Source organism: Abramis brama, assembly GCF_963993115.1.
Source record: "Abramis brama genome assembly, chromosome: 23".
NCBI lineage: Eukaryota > Metazoa > Chordata > Actinopteri > Cypriniformes > Leuciscidae > Abramis > Abramis brama.
Genome location: NC_139985.1, coordinates 2,125,003 through 2,152,964, shown reverse-complemented (window position 1 = coordinate 2,152,964; position 27,962 = coordinate 2,125,003). Strand labels below are relative to the sequence as shown.

The 27,962-nt window shown below is 36.4% G+C and overlaps 2 protein-coding genes across 3 annotated transcripts in view; one reads left to right on the top strand and one right to left on the bottom strand.

The window, feature by feature from the left end:
- Window positions 1-1,037: 1,037 nt before the first annotated feature.
- Window positions 1,038-12,152, bottom strand: traf3ip2b (TRAF3 interacting protein 2b). The gene is made up of 9 exons (XM_084101159.1): window positions 11,965-12,152; window positions 7,270-7,805; window positions 5,796-5,844; window positions 3,761-3,825; window positions 3,537-3,634; window positions 3,377-3,445; window positions 3,164-3,280; window positions 2,395-2,469; window positions 1,038-2,168 (listed from the first exon to the last, which is right to left on the bottom strand). Exons 2-9 carry the CDS (start codon window positions 7,790-7,792, stop codon window positions 2,019-2,021), a joined length of 1,146 nt encoding a protein of 381 aa, XP_083957285.1. The 5' UTR covers window positions 7,793-7,805; window positions 11,965-12,152; the 3' UTR covers window positions 1,038-2,018.
- Window positions 12,153-14,105: 1,953 nt separating this feature from the next.
- Window positions 14,106-27,962, top strand: part of LOC311074492 (CLIP-associating protein 1-B) — a 73,503-nt gene continuing 59,646 nt past the window's right edge. The window contains exons 1-6 of one of the 2 annotated variants that reach the window (XM_084101151.1): window positions 14,106-14,229; window positions 17,688-18,157; window positions 25,793-25,871; window positions 26,002-26,105; window positions 26,194-26,285; window positions 26,369-26,444. In XM_084101151.1, coding sequence (XP_083957277.1) covers window positions 17,963-18,157; window positions 25,793-25,871; window positions 26,002-26,105; window positions 26,194-26,285; window positions 26,369-26,444 — 546 coding nt within the window. In that variant the 5' untranslated portion in view covers window positions 14,106-14,229; window positions 17,688-17,962. The remainder of the gene's footprint in view (window positions 14,230-17,687; window positions 18,158-25,792; window positions 25,872-26,001; window positions 26,106-26,193; window positions 26,286-26,368; window positions 26,445-27,962) is intronic. The other variant, XM_084101150.1, reaches the window with a different exon arrangement.

Genomic DNA, 27,962 nt, shown 5'->3' with positions numbered 1-27,962 from the left:
AACGAGAGAATAATCTGCTTCTGCGTTTCTTTGTACAGTAACTTTTACAGGTCACAGTTTAATAGAAACAAACTCTTAACATGACAGACTTAACAGACCACATTAGAACAACACCAGGGTGAGTAAATTATGACTAAAGTTTCATTTTAATGTGAACTATCCCTTTAGCAAAGATTATTAAATGCTATCAAAATATATTGCTTATAGTAAGGTCATGTTAAATAATGCATTAAATAATGTTTAAAAATGAGACCTTATTGTAAAGTGTTACCAAAAAACATTAATAAAATATGGGAAAAGGATACAGTATGCAATGATAAACATTTCAAACAGTAGTATGCTACGTTGACACATTTGAGTGGCGTCTAGTTATCATTTCTGAAGTAAAATTGTTATACTGCTTTTTCAAATAATATAATCAAAAAACATGTTAAAGGAGTAGTTCACTTTCAAAACATTTTTTGCTGATAATTTACTCACCCCGATGTCATCCAAGATATCCATATCTTTCTTTCTTCGGTCGAAAAGAAATGAAGGATTTTGAGGAAAACATTCCAGGATTTTTCTACACAGAATGGACTTCAATGGCAACCAACTTTTCCAATGTTCAAAGAAGGTTCAAATGTCCGTCTCAATGCAGCTTCAAAGTCTCGACACGATCCCAGTCGAGAAATATGGGTCTTATCTAGCGAAACGATTGGTCATTATCTAAAAATATATATACTTTTTAACCACAAATGCTCGTCTTGTACCATTTCTGAGATGTGCGACGCATTACGTCATCACGTTGGAAAGGTCACGCGTCAGGTCATCTAAGTTATTTGTCTGTGTACTCCGGCTCAAAAAGGTCGGGAAGGGCGAAAAATGTCATCTCATTTTCTCCTCCAACTTCAAAATCGTCCGACATCTTTGTTTTAAATTATTATTATTTTTCGTGACCTTTCCAACGTGATGACGTAATACGTGGCGCATCTCAGAGATGGTACAAGACAGGCATTTGTGGTTAAAAAGTATATATATATTTTCTTTTTTTTTTTAGAAAATGACCGATCGTTTCGCTAGATAAGACCCTTATTTCTCGACTGGGATCGTGTCGAGACTTTGAAGCTGCACTGAGACGGACATTTGGACCTTCTTTGAACATTGGAATAGTTGGTTGCCATTGAAGTCCATTCTGTGTAGAAAAATCCTGGAATGTTTTCCTCAAAATTCCTCGGATCCAGGCCGTATCCAGATCTGACGAAGGACCTTCGCCTGGACCCGATGTCAACGCAGTGCTGAAGTGCCAACTAGACTCTCCCTGTGAAGGATCCCTTTCCCACTCTACAGATAAAGCGTTGTCAGGATAATTTCGGTTTCGCGAATCTACCCCGAAGTGATAAAATTCTGTAGAATTTTTTTAAGGCCAGACAAGTAGCTTGTTAAGGCTTGGTTTGTAGGGAATTACAAACCTGCGAAAATATATTCAAATGCGCATAACTATAGAATTAATTCTTGATGCGCATGTGAACGCCATCAGCGTTTCTCACAGGTTCGCGTTTAAAGTCTGTGTAGAGAGAACGGTGTCGTCTTAGTGGTCTCTAATTTAATAACTGATGATCGTTGCGACGGAAGCGAATCAATCAAAACTAACTTTAGCTGGAAAATAACTTTATTCAAGAACCGCTATAAAGCCAAAACAATCTCTGTTATCTTAAATTATCCGTTTATCACTGTAAAGCTGCTTTGAAACAATCTACTATTGTTACAAGACTTGACTCAAAGACCTTAATTTCTTTTCAACTGAAGAAAGAAAGATATGGATATCTTGGATGACATTGGGGTGAGTAAATTATCAGCAAATTTATTTTTGAAAGTGAACTACTCCTTTAATAATCTTGGCTCATATCTGTTCCAGTTAACTTATCATGGTGGAAATGTAAAGTTGAGTGCATCAGGTCATCACACTGCGTCCTACAGAAACACTAGTATGTTACAGAAGTATGCGACTGAAGCGTTGAAGCTCTCGTCTCCTTGCTCTAACTCAGGGGAACTGAGACTATCGTCGGCAGAGGGCCGATCGGAGGAGGTTTGTATTTCTCCAAACGCATTAACCTGCGGAGAATATCGTCCCGATCTGTCGGCCAGCTGTAGACGTGTGTGTTCTGCAGCCAGGTGGGAACGTAACTCTGAGGACGAGAAGACAACAGGTCCTGCGTCAGTCCTGAGAAACCTTGCTATGTTTGCAAATAGAAGCTGAAAGTGATATTTTGCTTCGTGAGTCTATTAGACGGTGAAGAGTAGAGAACCCGTGTGGGACTGGATTAACCGGTTTAGTGCATTACAAGCTTACAAACATGCTTTGATCTGCTGAAATGCTTCAGGTAAAAGTCACACCTGTTGAACTTCACAAACCTTTTTGGCCCCTGGGAACAGAATAGGAATGAACCTGTAGTTCCTGCAGCCATTCTGAATGAATTCACTCTGCAGCTGATGGAGGGAATCGAACACATCAGCAGATAATATTAGTATGTGTGTTTAACAGATGAAAGCAGAGCAACACACTCCCTTCACAAAACCTCGCGATTATGTAGTCAGGCTTGTTTTGTCACGTGTATTCTTCACAGCTCATGCACACCCAGAATGCATTGTAATTACCTCAGTTTAATATTTCTTCCCAAGAAATGATTTTATTCAAACCTTAAGAGCAGCTATTAAAATAATTTCATTTAATTAAACAAGTTTTTTTATTGTATAATGCATTCAATATTTGTGTGTGCAATGTATTTTTGTTCTTATTAAAATATCACATTGCATGCTCACAAATCACTGGAATCAACAAAAGTATCAATAATTATTATTATTATCATTGCTATTATTATTATTATTATTTGAATGCATTGACTATCTGTGCAATGTATGTTTGTGCTTATTAAATATCACATTGCATGCTCACACTAAACTTGCAATCAGCAAAAGTATTAATAATAATAATAAATTTTATTTTAATGCAATTATTTTAATAATTAATATTATTTTAATGCATTCAATGTTTGTGTGCTCAATGCATTCGTGCTTTATCACACTGCATGCTCACGTTAATCTACAAGAATCAGCTGTGATTGTTCGCAGGTTGTGGAGCAGAGCGTATATTTGTTTGTGTACGTGAACGTTATTTTCTGACCTGTTTGTGGATGTACACTGTGTTTGACATTCTCTCGTCACTGTCCATATTGATATTAATGCCTGATATTGTCTCGTAATACCTCAAGCTGATGATGATGATGATTAGGTAATCTTTCTGCAGAGAGAGAGAGAGAGAGAGAGAGACACTCTGTAATTGTAGGTGTTTAGATGACGCCACTGATGATGTCACTTCCTGTGTCTGTATATTTACCTCATTGAGATATCTCTCCATGCAGTCGATCTTACTGATGCTGTTCAGCTGTTGCTCAAAAACATCGATCTGTGTGCACAAAGACTCAAGAATCAGTCCAAACCCACTTTTACTGTCTAGATTCATTGGAAACTGTGTTTTTAAATGATTATCGCTGTACATGCGTGTCAAAGCCGTTGTTCCTGAGCAAAGCCACAAACTTAATGATCTCCTTCAGATGCTCTTCACTGTCGGCCTCGTATGTGACAAACACTTTCCCTGTGTGAGGAAAAATAAACGACACGCGTGAAAGAGCGAAACACAGGCTGAGGCTTCAGCATTTAACCTGGCTGTATTTTCGTTATTCTAGGTCATTTGGTTGTGTTGACAGGAAGTAGAACTCACTCTGTTCCTGTGACAGGTGTGTGATACACTGACTGGCCTGTCTGGGGTTCAGAGATGCATGACCACTGAAGACACACACATACAGAAGTTACACCCCAGCAAACACTGCATGAGTAGATTGACATGATTGTAAACTTTTACAATTTGCAAGCTTTATTTTTTTTTTTAAATTAACGACTCTTTGTTCATTAGTTGTTTCAACAATGGAATGAAAAAAAACAAAAAAAAACTTTCTCACAATTGTGAATTTATTTCTCATAATTCTAATAAAAAAGTCAGAATTGCTTGTAGAATTGCGGTTCTCGGTACCAATTTCAGTACCACAGCAAAAATTGTTGGAACCATTTTACTCTTTTTTTTTTTACTCTTTTTTTTTAAGTATTTGAAAATAAAAATATTAATTAAATATTTTTTATTTATTTATGATGATGATGATAATACTTATAAGTACATAATAGCCTACAACAGCATCTAGCCCTCAAATGTTTATAAGTAAACATTGTTTATAAAAAGATCATGTGAAAAATTAGTAATAAAATGATTTTAACGAAACCTACATATTACATAGAACAAGTGACAGGTCTATAGTGGTGTTGAGTGGATTCTGACACACTAAAAGGCCTCTGATTGGCCACTGCGTTCACACACTCAATAGATACGCCTGTGATTGGCTATAATGATCAACACTTTAAAAACACGTTGTAAATAGAAACCGTTGACGCTCTTTACACAGCGCTTACATTCACACAGAAAGCGTTTTTCCATTTCAATGCACTACTTTTCCATTATTTTTCCATGTAAACACGCTAGTTGGGCGTAACCGGTGCGCTCGGGTCTCACGTCTTTTGCAGCATCTCTCGCACGACACAGCAATCTAACACACGGCACTATAGTTTAAACTTTAACAAATACACCCAGTAATTGGTACTACCTACTAATACTGCAGAAATGCTGTATCGTCACATTTTTTTAAAGGTCCCGTATTATGCCCCTTTTCACAAGATGTAAAATAAGTCTCTGATGGCCCCAGAGTGTGTATGTGAAGTTTCAGCTCAAAATACCCAACAGATCATTTTTTACAGCATGTTTAAATTGTCATTTTTTGGGGCTCAGAAAAACGCGCTGTTTTAGTGTGTGCCCTTTAAATGCAAATGAGCTGCTGCTGGACGACCCAGGGGGCGGAGCTTCACGAGCTCGCGTTCAGTCTCTCAGGACAATTTCATCTCACGGAATGATGATAATATCAGAAACTCTCAGTAACGGTGTTCATTTCGAGTCGGACAATAATGCCTACAGAGTCAGAGTGCTGTATAGAGATGGAACAGGTATAGTTTAGTAGTTTAATTACGGTTATTATAACGTATTTGTCATCTGCTTGTATGTATCCATTATTTATTAATAGCCTACAAGTCTGCTGTTTCGGACCAGGTCCGAATGATGATCAAACATATACTGATGAGTTTAATAAAGTTTATTGTACATCACACAAAAGATGAAGCGTCAGTTTTACTTCAGAAAATCACCGTAAGAGCTGAGTAAACACAGTAAGTTATAAGAAGTGCGCAAGTACATAAACGAATTTCGGTAGAGTTGAGGGAGCATTCCTGTGGGCGGAGGTTAGTCAAAACACGGTTCTACTGACGTCATTAAAGAAGGAAGTAGAGGGATGTAGTCCAAACGGGCCGTTCGCTGTAGACGACTTCTGTTAAATAAAATATCTCGCTTGGCATTGAACTTTGAGCTTTATAATTTTACAGATATTATTTATACTCTAACAACAACATTACACACTAACTAAAGTTTGAAACATGGGATCACGAAGAACGGGACCTTTAATTTCAGAACCGAAGTACAGGCACTTTTGACAACCCTAATATAAACTCTGAATTCTTGCAATTCCAAAAACTTGCCATTCTGACTTTTTGAGATAAACTCGCAAAATTGTGAATTAATTCTGATTTGAAAGCAATGTCTTTTCTTATGACTGGACCATACGTGTTCAGTTGTTGTAATATGGGCAGGTAAAAGGACTCACTTTTCAGAATATCCACTTTGTGTATCCACTTGTCTGTACTGCATCAGACCTGTAAAATAAAGCAAACACAAATGTAGACGCATAGAATAAAGTCATAAAGCAGTGATTCTGAGAGTTCATGGTTGAATGAACGTGTACAGTCTGTCATTTACTCGCCATTGTGTTTTTCTGACCCAATTATTAGGCTGTTTTTGTACATAAACGCTTCAAAATGATTGCATTTAGATGCCTTGTGTGAGGTTTGATAGTGTCACATGAACAAATGCAACATGGCAAGTTCTCATACTCAACTGCATCAACATTTTGCCCCTTTTTTGTGCACTTTGAACAGCTTTTACTTTCGATTTAAGGCCATAAAGAAGAAAGAAAGTCATATAGTTTTGGAACAACATAGAGGTGAGTATGATGAGTGGAACATATTTCTTTCCATTTCTCCCAATTAGAACAAACACATTTTACAACTTGCTTTAGTAATCCATAGTTTTTTAGAAAATCAAAATATGCATCTGGAGAACCTATATTTTCAATTAGGCCATATTTTCAATATTTTAACCTCCAAAAGAACCATAAACTAACTCAAGAACCCTATAAAAACAACAAAAAAGGCAACTTTGATGAGCAAAGTGCTGCATTTAATCCTTTAAGTTGAGATATACTTCCATTCAAAAGTTTGGGGTCTGTAATATTTTTTTGAAAGAAGTCTCTTCTGCTCACAAAGGCTGCATTTATTTGATCAAAAATACAGTAAAAACAGTGAAATATTATTACAATTTAAAATAGCTGTTTTCTATGTGAATATATAGTAAAATGTAATTTATTCCTGTGATCAGCATCATTACTCCAGTCTTCAATGTCACATGATCCTTCAGAAATCATTCTAATATGATGATTTGATGCTCAAGACACATTTATTTTTAAGATTGTTTGATGAATAGAAAGTTCAAAAGTACAGAATTTTGAAATGGAAATCTTTTAGGTTACACTTTATTTTAAGGTGTCATTGTTACAGTGTAATTATATATTTAAGTACGGAGTAATATTAAGCAACTACATGCACTTACTATAGGGTTAGGGTAGGATTAGGGTTTGGTTGAGAGTTAGTTGCATGTAATTATGCATAATTTACTGTTATTAATATGATAAGTACATGTAACAAGGACACTAAAATAAAGTGGGTTACACTATTTTAAGGTGTCATTGTAATTATATATTTAAGTACTAAGTAATAATAATTAACTACATACTTACTATAGGGTTAGGGTAGGATTAGGGTTTGGTTGAGGGTTCGTTGCATGTAATTATGCATAATTTACTGTTATTGCTACGGTAAGTACATGTAACAAGGGACACTGTAAAATAAAGTGTTACCATCTTTTGTTACATTATAAATGTCTTTACTGTCATAATGCATCCTTACTGAATAAAAGCAACCCCAAACTTTCGAACATTATGATACGTTTCTCCTGTAACGCACCTGAGGGTCTGAAGGGCAGCTGATGTCCCGGTTTGGAGCCGCAGAGATGATGAACGGGGGTCATGTGACGTGGAGGAGGGCGACACTGACTACAACACTGCATGTAAGCGCCGGGGTGCGAGGGCGAGGGATAGTGGTGTGTGTTCACAGACGGAGAAAACGAATGCAAAGATCCCGGATGCTCTAGACTCGGGCTACAACTGCCTGGTAGAGAGTGAGGCCTGCTGGGAAAAAACGAGCTGCTCTCTGAGAGTGTGTGATAGATCGCAGAGGGAAGGCAGGAGGGAAGACTGTGAGGAGAACCAGAGGACAACCAGTCCTTGTGATCATCCCAGCTGGGGAAGGGCGTCTGATGGGCGTACGCTGAAGAGTGAGCGTAACTCTCGGCGTTATGCTGGCGAATAATCTGCATGGTTGTGGAACGGTTATTGGTGACATCTGGGTGCAGATCTGACTCAAAATCTTCACTCATGGTTTCGTCATTCTCCTCTGGACAGTTTAGAGATGAGTACTGATGGGCCATGTGGGTCAGGTATCTGTATAAAAGATGAGAAACAGCACATTAATTTCTTCTGTGGTTTTGTGGTGAGCCCCTAATGGAACTACCCTGGAAATCCAGAGTTCTTGCGAGAGCACAAGTTGAATTTGCTCAGCGAGTTTACTCTGGCGTCGAGTAATGATGCTCATTAAAGGGGTGGTATAATGATGTCCCCAGAGTGTGTGTGTGAAGTTTTAGCTCAAAATACCCCACAGATACTTTTTATAGCATGTTAAAGTTGTCACTTTTTGAGGGTGAGCAAAAACACACCATTTTTGTGTCGGTCCCTTTAAATGCAAATGAGCTGCTGCTCCCGGCACAGGGGGCGGAGCTTCAAGAGCTTATGTCCTTTTACCTCACACACACATGCACTGAAAATTTCAAAAACTTTTAGGCTTTTCATGTTCAGACCAGAGTCAGACAATGATGGAGAGACTCAAGAAGAAGTGACAACATGTAGACAACATTTCTGAATGGTTAGTTGATGAATTTATGTAGCTGATGTGTAGTTATCTTCTAGTCATTGATTAGCATATTCTGTCTTGATAATCTATAAATCGTGTTCAGGGGGCGGGGTTTATGTAAATTCTAGGGTTGGTGATGTCACTAACCCGGGAGGAATGTCGTGTAGTCTCTACCAGCCGTTTGTTGTAGTCCTTAAAAAGCAATTTCTTTAAAAGCAAATATCTCCCTTTGCTTTGAACTTTGAGCGTTGTAACTTTGCAGATGTTGTTTATGCTCAAACAGCAACATTACACACTAACTAAAGTTAGAAAAGTCAAATCATATTCAACCACCCCTTTAAATACACCCTTGTATCCGAGCTGCACCAATCACATCGGGTTATCTGATATAGGCAGGCCAGAGGCGAGATGACGACAGCGCTGTGACGTCGAAGTCATTAGTAAACATTGCAAGATGGCTATGGATGAACACCAGTTGTTTGAAACGGCTTTGGCCGCTACAATGAACGAGTTAGACTTGGCTTTTTATCTAAAACAGGAACAGAAGACGGCGCTCGAATCGTTCCTTTGCAAGAAGGGCGTTTTTGCTGTTTTGCGGACCGGATACGGTAAGAGTCTAATCTACCAGTTAGCTCCGCTGGTAGCTAAGCGTATGGGGCTTGTTGTGATTGGTCGTAGTGTTATCCAATTGCATGCAGTGAGATTTTCAAATGCATGCTTGGTGCCGCCCCTCGAGCTGGCCGATTTTCATTAGTCGATGCCAGACCATTAACCTTTCAGATTTAGGTCTGGATTTCAAGGCTATGATGGAACATAGTGATGGAAAAAATATGATTTTGTATATCAATGCTTTTGCGTTCACTCACAAATCTTTCGTGATGGAAATAATATTGAGAGAGAGAGAGAATGCAAATGTCTTGCAAGCTAATGCAAAGTTTCTCAGGGGAATGCAATAGTTTTGCAAGCCATTATTTATGAGAAGTGCCATGGGATTTATAGAGACCACAGAGAGTCAGGAACGTTTACGTCTCATATGTGCTTTATACAGTGTAGTTTCCCTATCATCTTTCGCACATGAGGCCACAGAAGTGACAGGTCACATGATAATGACAATATGGCAAATGTTGTACGTCCAGATTATATTCATACTACACGCATTCATACTATATATAACATACTTTTTTAGTGGTTACGAAGTAATCACTTATTCAAAATAGTTCCTACTCAAGAGAGCATGCGATTTCGGACGAACTAGCCTAAATGTTCTCTTAGGGCCATTTTCCTGGTCAGAATGAACTATGAAGTGACGTAAGCCGGCAGAAAGCGACGTAGCATGCAACAACTCCGTAGCATGAAGGTTAAGAAGTGCCTGGACTTTGGCGTCGGTCCATCTATCGCCGTTTTCCATGTTCGTGGAGTTCGTATATGTAAATTATGTTTACAATGCTTTTTTTTTTTTAAACGGGTGCCGGTGTTTCGAATGCATTTGGTCAATCAGCGTACACTTGCGTCACTGGTAGGTCCTGTCGTGTTAGGTTAGACCTGACTCTGAAGTAGGAGATCATTTAACCAAAGGTGTTCCTACAACTAAAATCATTCCCATTTCCAAGGGTTGTGTCCAAAACCGCCCCCTATAGCCTTAAATAGAGCACTATTTGAGGGAACAGCCATTTGTAGTGGTATCCGAAACCATAGTGCACTCATTCAATCCCACAATGCACCGCTACAGTGAGTGTACAACCGATGTACACTCAACGGCTAGAGAATACCCATAATGCACTGTGAGAGTCAATGGTCAGAAGATTCATTTTCCAAACCGCTGGTCCAATGTGGGTACAGCATAATTTCATACAGGTTTAAATTCCTTTTCAATGGATTATTCAATTGTTTAAACAAGGTTTATACAAGACAGAGTTCAAGATCAATCTTTTTTTAACTACTGGAGCTGCCAGATTGCTAAGTTTAAAATGACTATTAAACAACAAGCACTCCTCGTTTTCATTCACTCCTTCAACTGGACTATATTAGTGGACTAACTAATAGTGAATGAGGGTATAGGGTGCGATTTCAGACACAGCCCTAGTTTTTCCCAAAGGTCTTCCTTCCAGGTTCTAAGTGTTTTTACACAAAGTGCAATTTTTTTTCATCACCATGCCAACCTTTGGGGGTTCATAGTTTTGAGATTTAATGAATGAATATTAATTAATAAATAAAAAATCATTTATTCTGCTTAATGTCACTCCACATTCATATGCTGTTGTTTTAACTGTGAAATATAACAAAACATGCTTGACTTTCAATTGCAACAACCGATCAGTGTGCGCAACAACACAAAAACCCAAGTAAAGAATCATAACAGAAGTTCAGTGTATTCTAGAAATTCTTTGTTTTGGATGAAAAAAAGCCTAAAAAGGTTTTGTCCTCCTGACTCCCACGCTCACGATAAACTGTTGTTGTAAACAAGGGGTATGCATTTTAAGTATGTATGTCGGTTAAATACCGACTCCATTGCAAGAGTCTACATGTGAAATGTTTGTAAAACAGCATGTGGAGAAGAGTACAGTTGACATAACGCATTAAGTGCTACTCATACAATAAGGGACTGCAGTTATTTTAATGCATATGTTCAGTCACAAGCACATGTTTGCACATGCATGAACAGTGAATCTTCACAGACTGACAGAAACCAAGATGATTTCTGAAAGCTGTCGGTGACCAGGTATGGCGGCGTAAGAAAGAGGTCAGAACTGTTTTCTACTGGGAAAAAAAATAGGCCTTAGTGTAACATCCACCCATGCAGCGTCCCTAAATAGGACACACTGCATTATGACTCTTTATCTGTGTGCCAAGATTCTGCAGCTCAAGCAAAACTGTGCAGACCACAAGACGGAGAGATTCTGCCATGCAAGCAGTTACACAAAAGATCAACCTTTATACAGTTACACAAAAGATCTTACAACAAACTTACTAAGCGTGACAAATGTAGTGATGGTTCATCAGTTTTCAATGCAAAGCAAAGTCAATAAAAAAGGCAAAAGGAAGAAATCATTTGGCAGGAAGAGTAAATTTGATAAAGAAAAGACGAGTATTTGTGCTTTATCACTGATAATCTGATTCAAATGTTTCCAGACACTTGACAAATAAGCCAAGAGGAAAATAAATAAATAAATAAATATATGTATAGATAGTGTTGGATAAGTTACTAATTACATTTTAACAGTGTAATTAGATTACTGTACTAATTACTCTCTCTAGCGTAGTATTGCATTACTTACATCAACCTCGACCAGTTGAACAACAATACAAGGATAGTCATGAAACGGCTCTTTTAATTCTTTCAAATAAAGAATATACAATTGCATAAGTTATTCTTGAGGTGATGTGTAAAGGAAGAAGGTGACATCAAAAACATACATTTTAAGCATTCCATTTTGATGTAATGAACTGTAATGAAATCACATTTTTTTTTTTTTTCAAGGGAATATATTTGGTATGACAAAATAATTTGTATGAATATTTTTTAAAAGTATGATCAATATTTTATTTTATAGGCTACTATATTTGAGGAACAGGCAACATTCTGATGATTTGCACATATGAAAAAAGAAATGACATGTTATGCCCTAAAATAATATGAAATTAGTTTCTCGTCGTTATGTGACTTTTATTATTTCTGAAACTTGTTAAACTCACCTGAGCGCGAGCAGCAGGAGTCACAGTCACTTCAGGAAGTCAGACAGTTCTTTCATTTGACATTTCAGTTCTTGTTTTCTCCCTTTTGACAACGATTTAGACAGAATATAACGCATATTTCGAGAATAACTTAATATGTCAGCATTCAATGCCAAACGACATGTTATCAAAGAGCGTGATTCGTGTGTGTCGTCGGAGGAGGAGGATGATGATGATGGGAGGAGTGAAATAAATAACGCGTGAACACATGATGAACAGCTATTGTTGAGCGCCAAACATGATATAAAACTTTATATTTTTAAATCTTCATTCTTTTTACTTGACGTCGGTGAAAAATAATTTTTAACTAGCATTTTGTTAGTCTGCATTTCATAATTTATTGAAATAAAAATGAATGCGCAAGGAGTATGGCAAGCCGATTTATCATTTATTCATTTCGGGGGTTCACCACTTTTGAATAAGAAAAGTCTATAAAACTCGTCAAAACTCAGCGAATCACAACAAGCGTGTCAGTGAGAACACTAATTTAAACAGCATACACGCACCCGAACTTGACTGGACATCACATTTTTGACGTTGTTGTATATATAGTTACTCCTTTCAATCGTAATGCAACGGACCGGTCTACTGGACATAAATTAAGCCTTTAAATAAAAGGGTTATTGGGCTGTTTACACTGTCATATACAATAAAAGAGCCTGCACAGCAACAAGAAATAGAAATTAACACAAAAAACCTGCCTAGTCCCCACCTTACACAACACTGGTGGTGGTCTTGCGCTCAGGACTAGAGCAGCTGCAAATTAATATTTTTTTTTTTTTGCAGCTGCTGCTGACGAATTCTTTCTACACGCACACACAATATGACGTCACACTCTGCGCATGTGTTTTAAAAAACATAATTTAACATAAATAGTCCTAACACTTTTTAAATAGCCCACTTAAAGTGTTTATTACAAATAAATTACTAAATGCTTAAAATGAATAAATGTAAATGAACAGAATTTTGTGTTACATTTACAATCCTGTGAAAACAGCACAGCACAAATTTTCACTAGTTACAATGCTAATTTTTGATATCAGGAATTACATTTCCATTAGTAAAAATGTTAATTCTTGATATCAACAATGCAGCATCACTTACAGAAATACGAATTGTTGATATCAAGAATTAAATTTCATTTAATGAAATTCTTGATATCTGTAATTGTAATAATTATCTGTAATCTGTAATAAATGTATTTAGCTAAATGTCACCATAGACTGCCATTCGAATTCAATTGTTGATGTCAAGAATTTCTGTCTTTCTAGTTGAAATTCTAATTTCACATATCAGAAATACAATTCTTACTAGTAAAATATAATATTCATAAATATAAATAATATAAATAAAAATATGTATAAATTCCTGATTTCAAGAACTCAATTTTCACTAGTTGAAATGTTAATTCTTGATATCTGTAAATGTATTTCACCATGTTACATCTGTTATTTCTGATATCTGAAAATGTATTTCTGATATCAATAATTAGGAGAGTAATTTCAGATGTCTAAAATAGTTTTCTTACTGGTAACAATCACATTACAGATATCAGAAATTAACATTATCACTAGTGACAATCGAATTATTGATATAAAAAATGATTTTTTTTACTAGTAGCAATTCAATTGTTTTTATCAAGAACAGACATTGCCACTATTAACCACGCAATCATTGATATTAAAAAATTATGATTTTTACTAGTAAAATTGGAATTTCAACTAGTAAGAAATCAATTCCTTGATTGATATCAACAATTGATTTTTAATGGCAGCCTATGGTGAGATTTAACTAGTGAAAATACAATTACAGATATCAAATATTTATAATTTTTACTAGTTAAAATATTAAATTCTTGATATCAATAATTCGTATTTCTGCGAGTGATGAAGTCATTGTTGATATCAAGAATGAACATTTTTACTAGTAGAAATCTAACTCCTGATATAAGGAATTGGCATTTTAACAAGTGAAAATTGAATTGTTGATATCAAGTTCACATCCTGAATAAATGTCAAAACGGCTTGCCATACGGGCAGATTTTTGAGTTCATCAGACAGCAGATGGCACTCTATCTCGGCTGAATCTGGCGCATGCGCAGTGTTATCTTGATGTTTGAAGCCGCACAATGGGCGGAGATTTCTGCTGTTTCCTTCCAAATATCAACTGATGATCAACCCACGGGAAACGGTTCCCATGTAGAGGGTTTAGAGCGAGATATGCCAGGTACGTCCGTTATCAAACGAGCTTTTTCACAGCCTTTATCACTAGTTGCGTTCTGACTCAGCATTGGCTTTGCATGCATTATCAGGGAAGTAGTTGATAAATAGAGTAATATTCAACAGCATATGCCACACTGGATACATTCTTACTGTCATGCATGCATGCAAAACAAACATTACCTAGCCTATACTGTGACATTGTAGTTGCATCTTGTTTCTTTCCATCTCGATCATTGTTTGCATTAATTTATTCATTAGTCATTCTGTACACTCAGTTGGGTTGGTCTTCCTTTTGCATTTTTAAAAGTCACCCCCAAACCTTTTACTGTAATACTGTACTATATTAATCTAGTATATATTTTAATTATGAGTTGATGCCATGTGAAAGAATGCACGTGCAACAAAAAGGAAATTAGAAAATATAATTTAAACGAGTGAAATTCTGTGTGGCATTTATGCTACTTAAAAAAAATTCCATGGGAAAAACCAAGGTACTTTTTTGTTAGTCATATAAAGAGATGCAAAATGTCTTATTGTATCTTTTTTCTCCAGTAAAATATCTACATATCATTAAAACCAAACGTTTTCTTCTGGAACTTATTTTAACATAAGTGAAAAATGCACTTGCATTATATAGCTACTTATTTATCTATATGCTGCTTACTATATACATTATGTATACTATAATATTAGTAACATGTATTAATATCTTATTCGGTTTTGCATGGCAGGTAAATGCATTTTATTTGAATGATGTTTAAGCAGGTTAAATATATCAGTTAAGAATATTTGCATGCACTTGTTATATTTTGTGTGTAAAAAAAATGCACGTGAAGTTTTTATATTTTAAAATATGTAAGGTCGCGCGCGTGTTGTAAACATCGTCTTTTTGGGCCTCGTGCACTAATAACAACCAACATTCTTCACCGTTACCAAGCAACGATATCCAGACGCTTGCTAGTGTCGCTAATGTTTTATCCGTATGTTTTTATCGTTTTTTTAGCGCGTAATTCTCGTCGAGTTCTCCCTGAAAGGCCCGGGGTTTGTTTAGCATGTAAGTGTCATGCAGCCCGTCCTGTTTATACTGAGGTCTGTTAGCCAGACAGCTGCTAAACAACTGCTCGGTGAAATTAAACACTGCTAAAGTTAGGTTAGCAATCACAACAGCTGCTTCATTAATGCTTAATGGTGAACTAATGTCTTCAAATATAGGGTACATGTATGTTCTCACGTGACACATGATGCATGTGACATCATCTTTTGCATTTGAAATCACTTACAAGAAATTACCATGGCAAATACCGCGTTATCATATCATAAAATGTCATAAATATCAAGGTGTTTGAATATGGTAATTACAAAGTATTACTGCCACTGCACTTTGTGTTATTTGAAAATTCAAAGTAATACTGTGCGTTTACATATAAGTTGATCATTGTTTTTACCATAGGACAAATAAAAGAAAAGTTGAGCCTATTACAAGGATGATAACAATATATATATATATATATATATATAGAGAAAAAAACCCACATAATTCACGTATAAGTCGCATTTTATTAAACATTATAAACACTAAACACAGGGTAGTTCCTCTCTCCCCACAACAAATCCCATCAGTTTAATGATAATCAGAACAGAACAAGAATGAAAAATAAAAGTAGCTATATTCCCAGCTAACAATTTTAGTTAATCAGAACGTTCTTTTTTAATGTGTGTTTTTGGTTAGCCAAGAAAGTTTTCTTAACAAAAAACAGAATGTTGATTTTTGGTTTGTAGAATATTATTCTAACGTTCCCCTACCCTCAGTTCATCATGTTTATTCGGTAACACTATGTTTGTGTCCTTGTTTCATGTTACATATAGTTAAAGGAACATGCCGACTTTTTGGGACTTTAGCTTATTCACCGTATCCCCCAGAGTTAGATAAGTCCATACACACCCTTCTCATCTCTGTGTGTGCCGTAACTCTGTCTGACTCACCCACCGCTAGCCTAGCCTAGCTTAGCACAAAGACTGGAGGTAAACGGCTCCAGCTAGCATACTGCTCCCAATAAGTGACACAATAATGCCAACATTTTCCTATTTACATTTACATTTACATGTTGTGATTTGTATAGTCACAGCGTGTACAAATAACAAGGTCACATGAGACACAGCCATCTTCTAACCGTATACACACTGGGAACTATATTCTCAGAAGGCGAAGCACTGCTACTTCTGCGGAGTGATTTACTCCAACTCTGAGCGAACTCTCTGCTCCTCACCACGGGGCTTCTCAGGCGCTGCGAGCAAATCACTCCGCCCAAGTAGCAGTGCTTCGCCTTCTGAGAATATAGTTCCCAGTATGTATACGGTTAGAAGATGGCTGTGTATCATGTGACCTTGTTATTTGTACACGCTGTGATTATTGCGCATAATCTTACTCATTCCTGCAGATTTTTCACACATACCCAAAGTGTGCGCGCATAAAGCCGCCTCTCAGTGTTAAATTGAGTTCAAATACACACAAAATAATGTCAAAATGCCGGTCTTGGTGAGTATTCACGTAAACACAGTCAGTTATGTTTTAAGTGAACATAAACAGTTGAGAAAAAAAACGCATATGTAACAGTATAACGGATCCAAGCGTCAGGTCTTAAAGTGACAGCAGCCTAATAAACCTGCTGCCAAATTATGAGATAATATTAAAAATATCTATATGGCAGTTTTCCCCATGGTATCGAAGTCAAAATTGTGACCAGTGAAAATGCTGAGTGGCTCGTAACTTTGAAAAACCGCTAGCCACAGTGGCTGCTGAGCAAAAAAAGTTCATAGCAAGCCATGGTAATCTAATAACTATAAATTATGCATAATTACATGCAACTAACCGTAAACCAAATGCCCTAACCCTATAGTAAGTACATGCAGTTAAATATTATTACTCAGTACTCAAATGTATAATAACACTGTAACAAGGACAACTTAAAATAAAGTGTAACCATTTATTCTTACATATTCATACATTCATACATCTTTTATCATAAAAAAACAGGTTACACTTTATTTTAAGGTGTCATTGTTACAGTGTAATTATATATTTAAGTACTGAGTAATATTAAGCAACTACATGTACTTACTATAGGGTTAGGGTAGGATTAGGATTTGGTTAAGGGTTAGTTGCATGTAATTATGCATCATTTACTGTTAATACTATGGTAAGTACATGTAACATATGTACAAAGGACACTGTAAAATAAAGTGTTACCAAAAAACAGTATTACATGAACGCTTATAATCGGTATTAAAGAAACCATATCATATCATTTATTGTTAATTTATAAAGATAATAAGATTAAATTTGTCCATTAATTAAGATGATACAGTAAGATTTATAGATTTAAAGTGATCATTAAGTTTTTGGAAGAGACTTTTTATAATACTTGACCTGTGAATAAATAACTATTTTAATTTGCATTGCAGAACTTGACCCTGAGACGTGGAACTGGACTTCGTTACAATGATGGACTGGCCGTTTGACACGATTTCCATGCAGAAAGTTTTGCACCAGCACCGTTTGATTCGTCGGTTATAATATCAACACATGTTGCACCGGTGCCGTTCGCAATCCCACATTCGTTCTTCCTGCGGCCTCTTGGATTCGGTCTTTGGATTAACAAAATCACAGGTTGTTTTCAGGCCAGTATTTGTGTTTTTATGTGTTGTCTTCCTGAGTCTCGGTCGGTCTTGACGAAGTCATGGAGCCCAACATGGAGTACATAGTGGCACAGGTCACGCAGAAAGAGGTCGGACGTCGGTTTCAAGTTGGACCGGAAATCATAGACTACATTCTGGACAGACAGAAGTCACATGACCTGGAAAACGATCAGACCATGCTGGACAGGATGATGGACAGTCTGGCAACCTCATGGGTCAACGCAAGCAATTTCAAGGTGAGAGAGTTTGGGATATCTATCCCTCAGATCTATCTGAACTTCTATCTCTACATAACCCTTCTCGGGCTCTTCTCCTTTTCACAAGATGTAAAATGTGTATTTGATGTCCCCAGAGTGTGTATGTGAAGTTTTAGCTCAAAATACCCCACAGATATTTGTATATAGCATGTTCAAATTGTCACTTTTTGAGGGTGAGCAAAAACACACCGTTTTTTGTCTGTCCCTTTAAATGCAAATGAGCTGCTGCTCCCGGCACAGGGGGCGGAGCTTCAACAGCTCGTGTCCTTTTACCTCACACACACATGCACTGAAAATTTCAAAATCTTTTAGCCTTTTATGTTCAAACCGGAGTCAGACAATGATGGAGAGACTCAAGAAGAAGTGACAACATGTAGAAGCAACAGGACATTTCTGAATGGATAGTTGTTGAATTTATGAAGCTGATGTGTAGTTATCTTCTAGTCATTGATTAGCATATTCTGTCTTGATAATCTATAAATCATGCTCAGGGGGCGGGGTTTATGTAAATTCTAGGGTTGGTGATGTCACTAACCCAGGAGGAATGTGGTGTAGTCTCTACCAGCCGTTTGTTGTAGTCCTTAAAAAGCCATTTCTTTAAAAGCAAATATCTCCCTTTGCTTTGAACTTTGAGCGTTGTAACTTTGCAGATGTTGTTTATGCTCAAACAGCAACATTACACACTAACTAAAGTTAGAAAAGTAAAATCATAATCAACCACCCCTTTAAAACAAAGAGGAGATGGTAACCTCTGTAACAGGTTACCAGTGTCGTAGATTTTTCCCTAAACCTAACTAAGTCCTATCTCATCTGACCTAAGTCTACCTGGGCCGTCTCCAATCGCCGCTTAATATATAGTCTACCTAACTAACTTGCTTCCCTAACTAGCTTTCTTCCTGCGCAGGAATAATTGGCAAACAGACCTTAGCAAATGTCCTTTAAATGCTTTAATCACGGCCGGAAGATCTTCCCGAGCAGTTCTCAGAGAATTTCCCCCAAGAAGAAGCAAGGCCGGAGGATCTCTGACAAATTCCATTGAGTATCCCACCAGCTAACAGAATACAACAGTTTTTATAGAATAAGGAGGAATGGCAAAAATGTCATGCTGCATTACATAATTTCCCCACAATTTGATTGGTTTTCATAGACAAACCCTTCTGTTACCAGGTAAAGCAAACTTTGTATCAATGATTACTTCATTGTTAATCACAAGGTTCAAATTTAGTCATCTGTCTAGATTCAATTCCCAAACTTGTTATTTATACACTACACTCACACAACCAAAGTCAAAGGGGTATGGCAAAAATACAACATCCAAAAACACAGGACAGAACGTTTTAGTACATTGTGTTTCAAAGTGTTATCATGTTAGGCCTAAAAAGAGAAGTAATGTTAGATGTTAGAGACATGGTTAGTTTAATATACAGTTTACTATTTAATCTATTAAAAATCCACCACACCAGTTCACATTAGATTTGCTCCTACAGTACATTACAGATTTTTAAATCTTTGCTTAAAACTCATTATTTTTCCATTGCTTTTAATGTTCCTTGGTGATTATTTTTGTATTTGTCTTCTGTTAGTATTTTGATTTCCTTTTGTTGTTTAGTTTGAAAATTGTCTCTGATTTTACTTGTGAAATGAGTTTTCTACTGCTTTTGCTTGTATTTATTTTATCCGATGTTGTAAAGCACATTAGTCAGCTGCTGCTGTTTTATTGGTGCTATATAAATAAACCAAACTAGAAACTTTAAAGAGTTTGGGAGAAAATGAATCTGCTGAAAGCCTTTTTCCCATCAGAAGCTGAGCAGAGCCCCTAAACATTATTTTGCATCCTTGGTTGATGCATGTTCCTTTATACATGTTTTATAAGTGTCCACGACTATGATATAGTCTCAGGTTTGTTGCATAGCATTGTTGCAGAATTGAATTGCTGAATGTTGTAGCGGTGGAAATGATTTCTGAGGATGATAGGCATTTGTTATCATTTCAGGAAGGGCGACTCACTCCCGTTCAGTTCAGTGGGACTGTGCTTGCGTTTGTCTTTTCTGAAGCTTGAGTTTGAGTGGAAACTCTGGTTTATAATTTCACAGGACTGCATATTTGGATGGCAGGCAGTTTTAAATGAAAAACGTGGTTTATGCTTATAATTTACTGACATTGTGTGTATTTCAGTGATCTGATGGAGGAAAGCTGAATGCTGTCTAGACGCTGTCTAGGGAGTTTTACAGAAAGCTTCCAAATGCATTTGGAGGTTTTTGTTGCTTTCAATGTGTCTTTGAGTTTTTCAGTGCTTTATTTTCTGATGGTTGTTACTCTCATTGCTTTAGCCAGAAAACAATTTTGTTCGAGAAAATCACTTCATGTCGAACAATTTTTTTCTTGTCATTTTTATTATTATTATAATATTAATTTACCTTTGGCTTTATTTAAGCTCTTTAAGCTTTATTTATTACATGTGACCCTGGATCACAAAACCAGTCACGTGTCGCACGGGTTTATTTGTGGCAATAGCCAGCAATACATTGTATGGATCAAAATTATCGATTTTTCTTTTATGCCAAAAATCATGAGGATTTTAAGTAAAGATCATGTTCCATGAAGATATTTTGTAAATTTCCAAATGTAAATATATAAAACGTATTTTTGTGAGTGAATGCAACACAACTTTACATAAATGCACAACTTTAAAGGAGATTTTCTCAATGTTTAGATTTTTTTGCACCCTCAGATTCCAGATTTTCTATAGTTGTATCACGGCCAAATATTGTCATATCCTAACACATTAATGGAAAGCTTATTTATTCAGCTTTCATGTGATGTATAAATCTCAATGTCAAAAAATTGACCCATGTGACTGGTTTTGTGGTCCAGGGTCATATATTTTATTTAAAAACAATATTTTATTTTTACATTGACACTGTAGAATTACAATAATAAAATGTCTGACTGTCTTAATTTCTTTTCAAACGTTAGACCATTAAACTTTTATTTTGACAAAAACTGCAGGAAAGCTTCTCTTTTGTTGGTAAGCGTTTCTCACATTACTAAACTTTCTTCCTACACTGAGAGAGATCATGTATCTGCGTGGGCTTCAATGGCCTGCTGGAGAAGAGTGATGATGATTCAAGCCTGAGAATATTAAAATAGCTCACTGACTGTGTGAAGAGCAGAGTGTTTGCAACCTGATGTTTGCCTAATGGTTTTGTCACTTGACTAACTGGAGGAGATGGATAATTTGTTTATTTGATTAGCCAACCAATGGCGTGAGATTGGGGGCGGGGCTATCTGTGTTCTTTTGTTTCTTTGTATCTTTTTGATCAATGGCAGGAGTGCTTGAAGAGTGTTTTAAAGTCAAGATTGTGTGTGTTTGTATGAGACAAATGTGTTGACTGTGTTAAAGGGATGGTTCGGAGTAAAATCAACCTAGGGTCCTTTGCACCATGACCTCGAGCCAAACACCCCCCCCAGAAGCCTTTTTTCCCTTGGTCGAACATTATTAAAGTTAGAGCTTATTTAGAGATATCAGCCGAATGGCTTAGTGTAGGCTGTATCTGGTAAATTACCCCATTAATATTGCCCAGAATGGCACCAAACTTCTACAGTAGTACAAATAGGTTCTGTACTCATAAAACGAGGCATTGGAAAGTTTGTAAGTACATCAGGAGTTTATTTAAATAACACTTGCCTGATGGCTAATGCTACCGCTAACCCGGACATCGAGGTCACTTCCGTGATTTGGGAAAAGCATGTAAAAGTCCTGGCAGAAAGCGATGCATAAAGATGTAGTGTAATGACTAATTATTATTTTTCCGAAGTGTGGACAACTTAGTTTTAACTACTAATTGTAATAAACTGGTGCTACCAACAAAATATTAGTGCATTCCTAGAACTGGGCATCGTTACACTACATCCTTATGCATCGCTTTCTGCCAGGACTTTTATGTGCTTTTCCCAAATCACGGAAGTGACGTCGACGTCCGGGTTAGCGGTAGCATTAGCCATCAGGCAAGTGTTATTTAAATAAACTCCTGATGTACTTACAAACTTTCCAATGCCTCATTTTATGAGTACAGAACCTATTTGTACTACTGTAGAAGTTTGGTGCCATTTTGGGCATTATTAGTGGAGTAATTTACGAGATACAGCCTTGGATCCATTAGCGCCTGCACTAAGCCATTCGGCTGATATCTCTAAATAAGCTCTAACTTTAATAATGTTCAACCAAGGGGAAAAAGGCTTCTGGGGGGTGTTTGGCTCGAGGCCATGGTGCAAAGGACCCTAGGTTGATTTTACTCCGAACCATCCCTTTAAGTTGGTCAAGATGAGGATGATCTTCTCATTTGTGTGTATGCTGTTTTGTGTCACTCCCGATGGCTCAGGTCTCAGTGTGTACGCACAATTGTGCAAAAGTGAAGTACTCTCCTGAACTCCAGCTGTGTCATTGACGTACAGACGCATTAAGTTCATAAAACCTACAGAGTGAAAACAGGGTAAAAATCAGCGCTTCTGCCAGCTTATATGTTGATGCCTCTTTTCCATTTTGCAGCTCAAGTTTCTGTTCTACAGAAGAAAGAAATGCATACAGCTTTGAAACAGCTTGAGGTTATTTTTGGGTGAACTATCCCTTTAATGCACATATTGAAATCCATCCCACGGATTTCTCTCTCAGTCATCAGAAGACGTGGCTACAGTGAATGTAGTTCAGCATGAGTGATGAATTTGTAATTGCAGCGCTGCTGTACTAATGTTACTGTAAGGACACTCAGAGACATATGGGTAATAAAATACATTTTAATTAGATAAATCAAATTGATATTCTGTCTTTAGTTTGATAGATCTGTGATGCAGTATAAGCTCTTAATAAACATGAATTAATGTGCATGTGTTCTTCGCACCTCTGGACTCCTTTAACAAACGTTTAACAGCTCACAAACGCCTGAGTCTCCGCAGCCAATCAGAGCGCTCGTCCCACAGCTGGCCTGGAAACCCAGCCGAGAGTAATCACCCCACTCTCCGTAATGAGGACAGCGAAGGGTCCCACTGCAACCCGGGCCATCTTATTTTACCTCACACATGCTCAAAGTCACAGTTAGGACGAATGTGATGGAATAAACATTCTAATGTTGTAATAAAACCATGTGGTTATTTAAATGTGGCGTGTAATGTGCTGAATGTTGTGAGGAAAGCATGCATCTGGTTCATGCTACCCTATATATAGCAGTGTTTCCTACAGGATTTTGAAAGACTATGGGGATGGACTTCTGTTCCTCTTGGGGGGTCTGGGGACATGAACCCCCAGATAAAAATATAAAAATTAGCAATTACCTTTTTTATTTTTTATTCAGTGGTGGAAACAAGCTTCCAAATGCAAGAGATAAACCCTTGAGCTTTTATTTTGATGGAAACTTTAGTTGAGCTTTTATTTTGACGGAATTTTGATGGAAACTTTAGTTGTGCTTTTATTTTGGCGGAATTTTGATGGAAACTGCAGTTGAGCATTTATTTTGGCTGAATTTTGATGGAAATTTTAGTTGAGCTTTTATTTTGATGGAATTTTGATGGAAACTTTAGTTGAGCTTTTATTTTGGCGGAATTTTGATGGAAACTGCAGTTGAGCTTTTATTTTGGCTGAATTTTGATGGAAACTGCTGTTGAGCTTTTATTTTGATGGAATTTTGATGGAAACTTTAGTTGAGCTTTTATTTTGACGGAAACTGCAGTTGAGCTTCTATTTTGGCGGAATTTTGATGGAAACTTTAGTTGAGCTTTTATTTTGGCAGAATTTTGATGGAAACTTTAGTTGAGCTTTTATTTTGGCTGAATTTTGATGGAAACTTTAGTTGAGCTTTTATTTTGACGGAAACTTTAGTTGAGCTTTTATTTTGGCGGAATTTTGATGGAAACTTTAGTTGAGCTTTTATTTTGGCAGAATTTTGATGGAAACTTTAGTTGAGCTTTTATTTTGACGGAAACTTTAGTTGAGCTTTTATTTTGGCGGAATTTTGATGGAAACTTTAGTTGAGCTTTTATTTTGGCAGAATTTTGATGGAAACTTTAGTTGAGCTTTTATTTTGGCAGAATTTTGATGGAAACTTTAGTTGAGCTTTTATTTTGATGGAATTTTACGGAAACTGCAGTTGAGCTTTTATTTTGACTGAATTTTGAGTAAAATGCAGTTGAGCTTTTATTTTGATGGAAACGAGTTGAGCTTTTATTTTGGCGGGAAAACACCTTTACAAACGCGTCTCATTACAAATCTAGAGAAGTGCTGTAATCATCTTCCTACAAAAATGTTGGAAATTATGCAAATGTGTAAATAATGCATAACTGGTGCCAGCTACATTACTGAATACACACTAAATTCAACACATGCAGATTGAGCCGTTCTGAGACGCGGAAAACACCGGATCACAAGTGTTCACTACGCTTTGAAACACGCAGCTGTTTGCGTTTACACACTGTAAACTTAAAGTTACTTTATTTAAATAACAGTCTGTTGCGATTTGAAAAGGGCACAAATTATTGCATTTTCGATTTTTAGTTCGCTTGACAGATACTTTACCAAAGCAATGGCGCAAAACAACATTAGAGACATTTTATGTTTTTATGAGAAGTTTTTTAATACTTCCAGTTCATTATGAAACTGTGGCGGCACAGATTAGACTATGGTGGGCCGCCAGAGTTTAGATAATAGTCGCATATAATTATAATCTGTGTAAAAACACATACATTCGAAGTATTTAAGAAGAAACAAATTAATTCAAATTTTCTGTATATATCTCAAAATAGTTTAATAAAACATGCACACATTGCTGGTGAACAATGCAATTCAGTGCCACAATCACAACATATTCTATTTTATTTGATTAATTAATGATTTTAAAAATCCTAATTAGAGGCTTTTCCTGTGTTATGGGTGTTATTAATTTAATATATTATGTTTTTATACATTTGCTGATCATGTATTTCCATGCATGTGGTCAGTAAATATAATTTTTTATGATGCAGATGTTCAGATGCACGCTAGAGGGTGCTATTGATGGTATTGCATAATATATATTTTCATAACTGATTATTTAAAGGGGTTCCAAAAATTGCACCATAGCCTGAACTGGGTAGTCCAGGTGATGCGAGATGTGTTGGTTAGGTGTTAGCAGGGCTGTTCTCACTACACGTTCATTGAACATCCCAATCCACCCCCAGACAAGGAAGGTTAGAGCATTTCCTGCAGCCAATGGCTTCCTTCAGTCCTGCTGCTGTTCACAGTGATGGTGACAGTGATGAACGACAAAAACTGCTGTTTATGTCATATATTGTGCTTGTTTGATTCAGTATGTTTTACTCGAAAGGATCCAGTGATTATTTACCACAAAGGACTCTTATTTTTGTGATAATCTGACATTAAAATGCAGTACAGTTGGCATTACCCATAATCCTTTGCTGTTGTATTTGCATACACCCTCTGACTTACCAAAAAAAAAGTTTTCAGTGCGTTTTGACTTTAAAATGTTTCTGAATGTCATTTGTAATGCAAGTTATTGATATTTTTATTAAAATATCCTACTTTTATCTTATCTTATTTTTAGATTAATATTGTTTTGTCTTTTTAAGGTGGCTCTGCTGGGAATGGACATAGTGTCCGCTCTAGTGACCAGACTACAGGAGCGCTTCAAAACACAAATAGGAACAGGTGAATAATTTAATAATATGTATTATAAAAATATGCATTTGACCACTGATTTTCATATGTTGGTTGATTCTTAGAACAAATGCAGATGCTAATAATCTCAGATATTAAGACTAGTTTCTTCTTCTCTCAGTTCTGCCCAGTTTAATCGATCGTTTAGGTGATTCTAAGGACCAGGTTCGAGATCAAGCACAGTCACTTCTGTTAAAAATCATGGACCAAGCGGCCAATCCGCAGGTGAAACACTTTTCGTCCTGCTTTAGAGTAAAACTATTTTTTTAAACTGTGGTTAAAACTGATAAAACATTTTTTTTTTTTTTTGCAGTATGTCTGGGACCGAATGCTGGGCGGCTTCAGACATAAAAACAACAGGACCAGAGAAGCTGTTTGCTTTTGCCTTATTTCCACTCTTAATGTGTATGTATCCATCAGATTTACAGTTTCGTTTCTTTTTAAAATTCTATTTTATTTTAAATGTCTTTTCCCTTTGTGTGTTGCAGATATGGAGCCCACGGCTTAACCCTTAGCAAGATTGTTCCTCATATTTGTCATTTGTTGGGAGACCCCACTAGTCAGGTGAGAGTGTTTTTCTTCACATCTACAGACTTTTATTCTGTTTTCGGTTTCATGAGATGGCAGGGATTGTAGTATCGTGGTCTATGGCTCCTCCTGCTGGTGATCACAGGGACTGCGACTGACTTTGAGACGACTACAAGATGGTAAAGCCATGCTCATTTGATTATATAACATGTTACTGATGAATGGTTACCATATTTACATGCTACTTCAAAAAGGATATATATGGAAAAACCACAATGCACTCAACTTTAGGCTTTTTATTTGAGCTTTATATGTATATTTCATGAATGTTTCCAGTGTGACGAATGCAGTAGCAATTATTTTAATCAAAGTATTCTTTAACTATTTAAACTAGGACTGTCTGGATTACTGATTAGTAATCTGATCGGGATATTCAATCTAATTACAATTAGATAACCGTATTAATTGTTCAGTTTAAATTCCACATTTTTACCAAAGATTATAAAAAAAACACTGTTCACAAAGATATGAAGGTTTACGGGTTTAATAAGACTGTATTATATTATATTATATAATATTATATTATATTATATTACATTACATTATTTTAAATTATATTATATTATATGAATATTAATTTTCACAGCATTAAAGTACGTCATATGGGTCTGTTTTATTATTTTTATTACTATATTATATAAGATTCCAAGTAAATAAAATAATGTGTTAGGCTTGCACTGTAAGTGACATGAACACAGAATTAATGTGTTATTCGCAATTATTTGAATGACAATTAATTATATGCATAAAATGCATGATTGTGACAGGCCTAATTTAAACATCTGTTTTTTTAATTATTTAATGCAGCATAGTGAAGTCATGAACAATTGTTTAGTATTGCATATTGTGTACAGTTTCACATAATATTTAAAAAAGAAAATCGTGGGCTATACTGTGCATTAAGCAGCACTTTTGAACATAGTTATAGGTAGATCAGAAATGATAAAGACTATTTAAAAATGTGTTGTGGGGTGTTACTAAATAACTACATTATTATATTGTTTTTATGGGAATTATTTTTATTTATTTTTTACATTTGCTGATCATGTTATGGCATGTATGTGTTCAGTATAGAATAAATTGTTGTCAGTGTACAAGCTCAGATACTGAAAGGGTGACGCTGTCACTTTGATTTTAACATTTTCTTTCTTTGTTACTGGAATATTTAAAGGGGTTCCAAAAATTGCACCATAGCCTGAACTGGGTAGTCCAGGTGATGCGAGATGTGTTGATTAGGCGTTAGCAGGGCTGTTCTCACTACACGTTCATTGAACATCCCAATCCACCCCCAGACAAGGAAGGTTACCATTATATCTGCAGCCAATGGCTTCCTTCAGTCCTGCTGCTGTTCACAGTGATGGTGACAGTGATGAACGACAAAAACTGCTGTTTATGTTATAAATATGACTCTGGATCACGTCACCAGTCTCGAGTCGCACGGGTATATCTGTGGCAATATCCAACAATACATTGTATGGGTCAAAATTATCCATT

Bases quoted from the DNA above. Each gene is read 5' to 3' on its own strand.
- traf3ip2b (XM_084101159.1), bottom strand. From the start codon at position 7,792: ATGGCCCATCAGTACTCATCTCTAAACTGTCCAGAGGAGAATGACGAA. The intron at 3,281-3,376 runs GTAAATATACAG...CTCTCTCTGCAG, and splicing joins TGGAGAGATATCTCAATGAG to AAAGATTACCTAATCATCAT. The intron at 2,470-3,163 runs GTCAGAAAATAA...TCCCTCCATCAG, and splicing joins CAGTGTACATCCACAAACAG to CTGCAGAGTGAATTCATTCA.